This window comes from Wyeomyia smithii, chromosome 1, assembly GCF_029784165.1.
Source record: "Wyeomyia smithii strain HCP4-BCI-WySm-NY-G18 chromosome 1, ASM2978416v1, whole genome shotgun sequence".
Taxonomy (NCBI): Eukaryota; Metazoa; Arthropoda; class Insecta; order Diptera; family Culicidae; genus Wyeomyia; species Wyeomyia smithii.
The window spans coordinates 144,977,378-144,981,945 of NC_073694.1; the positions used below are offsets into that span (position 1 = coordinate 144,977,378).

The 4,568-nt window shown below is 38.6% G+C and overlaps 1 protein-coding gene across 1 annotated transcript; it reads right to left on the reverse strand.

Annotated features, from left to right (window-relative positions):
* Positions 1-1,243: 1,243 nt before the first annotated feature.
* LOC129728633 (pheromone-binding protein-related protein 6-like) lies at positions 1,244-2,540 on the reverse strand. Its single transcript, XM_055687085.1, has 4 exons — positions 2,443-2,540; positions 2,019-2,319; positions 1,869-1,944; positions 1,244-1,803 (listed from the first exon to the last, which is right to left on the reverse strand). Exons 2-4 carry the CDS (start codon positions 2,133-2,135, stop codon positions 1,529-1,531), a joined length of 468 nt encoding a protein of 155 aa, XP_055543060.1. The 5' UTR covers positions 2,136-2,319; positions 2,443-2,540; the 3' UTR covers positions 1,244-1,528.
* Positions 2,541-4,568: the final 2,028 nt, after the last annotated feature.

Below are 4,568 nucleotides of genomic sequence, written 5' to 3' on the forward strand. Positions count from 1 at the left end.
GCCGAACTTCACCGAAACATCACCATTTTGTATGTATGTTACATATTCTGATTCCGATCTCTGTCTATGTATTCATTGTACAGCTGATGCGTTATAAATTTCACACATTTTCTGTGCGAATTCAGAGCAATCGTTGTGGATTTTGAAAGGACACAATGGATGATTAAAGCTTGAACTTTTACGTGTTCAAAAGGTTTTCAGTTTAATGGTGTTTGAATTATTAAAATCGAATAATGTTTGGCAAAGCTATAGCATTTCAAATTTCATCAAAATGTTGCCTAGGCTCCTTATTTTGAATATCCCCTGTATGGCAAGTACAATCACTCCAGTCGAAACGTTGTTTTTATTGTTCCTCGCTGAAGAAGTGACAGACTTAGCGGAAATTGGCCAATATAATCATTTATTCCTGTTGCATTATGAATAACAGTTATTCTTTTTTGTTTTTCAAACTTAGGACCCTTACAACTATCTGCAACTGTTTCAAAAAGTTATGCTAAGGCTTTGTAAAAGATATTATGCAAAAATTCTCATCGAATATATAACACCACGAAATTAAAAATATCGAATATTTTATATAACCATCAGCGCGATTTCCTCCAGTAATAACGGATTTAGCAGCTGCGGTTGTCATTTGCGGATTTACTACCGCTGAGCGATTCCAATTTTTACCTCCAGACAATATGCGGCATAAACAATATCAATGTCCTGGGTCTGTAGCAACTCAATAGGTTTGTTTCATCGCTTTTAGATGCACAACTTACGTTTTTAAAACCAGCGACGAACGGGGAATTGCTTGCAGATATATCACAGAATACATTGAGACGATTAGAACTGTTTAGCATATAAAAAACAATTTAGAATTCGCGAACTGATGAACAGGTATGAACATCGCAGGGATGCCGAATCCAACAAACATGCTGAAATTCTAAGAGAAATTTTAAAAATACGTTATTACTGTTCCAGCTGAAATTCGAAAAAAAACGACTTGCAACATTCGATTTTTTACCTTATGCACAATGCGCATAATGTCGCATCTAGTGCGCTGTAAAGCGTATCTGATGCGCTGTATAGCGCACTAGATGCGACATTATCCGCTTTGTGCATAAGTAAAAAAATCGAAAGTCGCGAGCCGCTATTTCGATTTTTAGTTGGAACAATAAAAATGCTGCAATAAAAATGCTGCAATAAAAATGCTGCATTTATATATTATATAAGAACTTTCTGACAGTTCCTCATGGGATTTTCTTTGAGGCGTGATAAAACCGAAAAAAAGAAAATTTATTCCGCACATCATTTGTTGAGCAGTTTAGGACAGGACGGGGCGCGCGGTATTGTGGGGCCACGTGTACCAAAAAATCGCCAGTCTTACGTTTGAATCTAAGAATGTTATCATTTCTTTCATCCAAAACCCAAAAACATTTTTTTTCTCACCATTTTGATCTGCTTAATCGGAGTCAAACAATATCGCCATAAAATTTGAAAAGAAATTATTTGGCAAAAAAAACAACTTTCTCGTCTTCCCAGCTGCTCAAGGCAAAAAATAGTGTACCGGATCACGCTGCTTCCAGCATTTGTTCAGCCAGAACGCTTTCTCGCAAAGATTCTCCCCTTCGGGGTACAGGCACCTCTTGAACCAGTTGAGCGTTATCAGATGCATTGACTCGGGTAAGAAGTCCTGAATTTTCACGTAGTGAAATTCGCCCTTGTCATCAACCACACCGGCTTTGTGGAACAGACAGTTCATGTAGCATTTGAGTGCGTCGTCCTCGTGCACTTCTTGATCGCTAAAGCGCTTGATGGCATCTGTAATGATAAAACTTGTGGGTGTAATTTTCTTTCGGATGAAAACCGGAATATTGTTTTCCTACCTTCGGAGACACCAGTTTCAGTGACACATTCGTCGTGCATGGGCTTCATTTTTACCAGAAAATCCGGTGGCGGATACTGTGCAGGGGGAAAAAGAAAATGTTTTAGAGTTTCTGCTTGATTACCTGCTTGATGTTACTTCGAAAACCTACATCAGCATCTCGTCTGGGCTCATCACAACTGATTGCTCCGATCAGTAGCAGCAGCAGTAAACTTGCGAACATTTTTCCAGCTCTTGGAAATTTTTCTTCGCCTAGCTGTCTGTGCATTAGAGTTTAACAAATTTCCAGGAACTTCTATACTGCTCGAATCACCTCAGCTGCCAATTGGTTTATTCGTTTGTATTGGCGGGTGTCAAGGTGAGAGATAGCTTCCGGATAATTAGGAAAAAAATACAAAATATTCTCTCAAGCGTTAGGACACAATAATAACGGGTGGAAAATTGCCGCCCTTCTGAAATGAAAAAGGCAAAAGGGTTTCTCACTGTACGAACAAAAGCTGCAGCTCTCGTGTTGTTGAAAAAAGGGCGAATCTGCAGTAAAATGTACATGGAAAAATTAAAAACAACTAACTAACCAGCAAACTCTCGTTTCGGGCTCGGCAGAACGTGTGCTACGGTGCAGCTGCAACAGCGGAAAACAAAAAACTGTGGATTCTCTCATTAATTTTGTTGAACTTTATAGATGTACAACAGCGCACACAGACACACACTTATTCTCCTACCCGAACAGCACAATTGAGTGCCTGCCAGGGAACACTCAGGGTTTCAGCAGCCGGTAGCATCTGTAGCAGACGGAAAGCGGAAGTGCGACATCCGACTTTCGCTATTCTTCCTGCTTAGCCGTGGGATGAAGTGTACGTACAGTTGTATGTAATTGCACACAGGGAGAAGCGATGCTATTTTCGATCCCACAGTCCCACAGAAACTATATAGCACGAAGTGGAATTGTTCACTGGCTGTTTATGCTGTCGTGAATGACAACAATTTCCCATTGTATAATTGTACTACAAATGGACATTTTGAACTTTGACTTGCATAATTTACTAGGTTGAAAGTGATGCTGTAAATGCAGACGCTTTGATGTCTCTGATGGTTCAATTTTCTTTCATTTATATTGGGGTTTGCTTTATTCTATAATCACTTTTTAGAAGAATATCGATTGTGAAAAATGAAAAAATAGATAATGCTAAATGCTGATAATAATTTTTAGTTTCAAGTAACGCTCAATGCAATAACAAAATCTTTATCATTGGAATAAAACAGCTTCTAACAAACTGAATGTTACAAATTCCAATCATAGGAAATTATTTCACGTTAGTAATCAACATTGGCATAGCGTTAAGGCATCATATTGAACACGTTTTTTTTTGTTGTATTTGTTCGACTATAGGCCTCACAACCATTTTACTTGTCATTACCTTACCACTCAACAGGCAGAAAACCTTAGTCACTAAACTCTCTTGCTAGGATGGAAAGCGTGATGATGATGATGATGATGATGGTGCAAATCAGTGTCGAAAGCGCAATTCCGAAATACCGCTGTCGTTTCGAATGATCATACGCGTAGAAGCTTCATCAGTTGACCATTTTTAAACGAAAGCTCTAATTAAAAATGTGTCCCGCAATTATTTTGCCCTGCTCGGTTTCCTCTACTGATTATCAAGTATTCAGCAGTAAATGAAATAATAATTACTTAGACGCTTGTTACCTGCTACCGTTCTGTCAGTCACGGTGATGCAGGTGTAAAAGTAGAAGAAAAAGCACACGGATTCAGTGGTTCGCAGCGCACATTTTGCAGCTCACAGGTTCGTCGTGACCTAAAAAAAGGAAATAAAAAACTGTTTTTTTCTACATGACTTTCGTTTTTGAATTGGCAGATAAAAGTTTCCAATTTTTGCTATTCACAACATGAAGCAAAGCAACATCCAGCCTTACGTTTCGGAAGTTGACCCTCCATTTACTCGGCATAGACTTCGCCGTCAACTGTTGGAAGCACTACCCAAGGTTAATTTATTCATGTTTTACTCATAGAGATGTTTGGTTGTTGATGATACAGAACTGCTGTTTTCTATAGTTCTTAACTTCAACTTTTAGATTTCATGAAATCAGTTTTACGGTGTAGACTTGCATAATTGAGTGTCCATTCTAATTATTCTCTATCGACCTTTAAATTTTGAACAGTTATTTACAGTAATCAACGTGAATAAGGCTTATTTGTGTTGACAGACAGTCGACAAAAGCGAAAATTAAACTTGAATGAAGTTGTCCAGTAATCATTTTCTTCGTCAGCCCAATTAAGGTGAAATGGTGTTGAAGCAACAAATGGCCGACTTCGAGCCACCACCAGCGATGGAAATGTCACGAATATGATGCAAGCGTCGTTTTACCGTTATACTAAACAAAGGTTATAAAATCGGTCGAAAATCGCAAAATAGATCCAAGATCCGGAGGGCCGAACCGTATATACCATTCGACTCAGCTCGACGAACTGAGCAATGTCTGTTCGTGTGTATGTGTGTGTGTATGTATGTTGTCTGTATGTATGTGCCGCAAAATACTAACGCACCTTTTTTATAGAACGCAATATCCTATTTTGATGATCTTATATGCAAATGAAAGCTACTGTGCTCCCCCAGAATGCTACCGAGTGGATTTTTGATTAGTGGCTTAGATTTCGGGATATTGATCGAAGAGTATTTTT

Bases quoted from the DNA above. Each gene is read 5' to 3' on its own strand.
- LOC129728633 (XM_055687085.1), bottom strand. From the start codon at position 2,135: ATGCACAGACAGCTAGGCGAAGAAAAATTTCCAAGAGCTGGAAAAATG. The intron at 1,945-2,018 runs GTAGGTTTTCGA...CCCCCTGCACAG, and splicing joins AGCCCAGACGAGATGCTGAT to TATCCGCCACCGGATTTTCT. The intron at 1,804-1,868 runs GTAGGAAAACAA...TTATCATTACAG, and splicing joins TGAAACTGGTGTCTCCGAAG to ATGCCATCAAGCGCTTTAGC.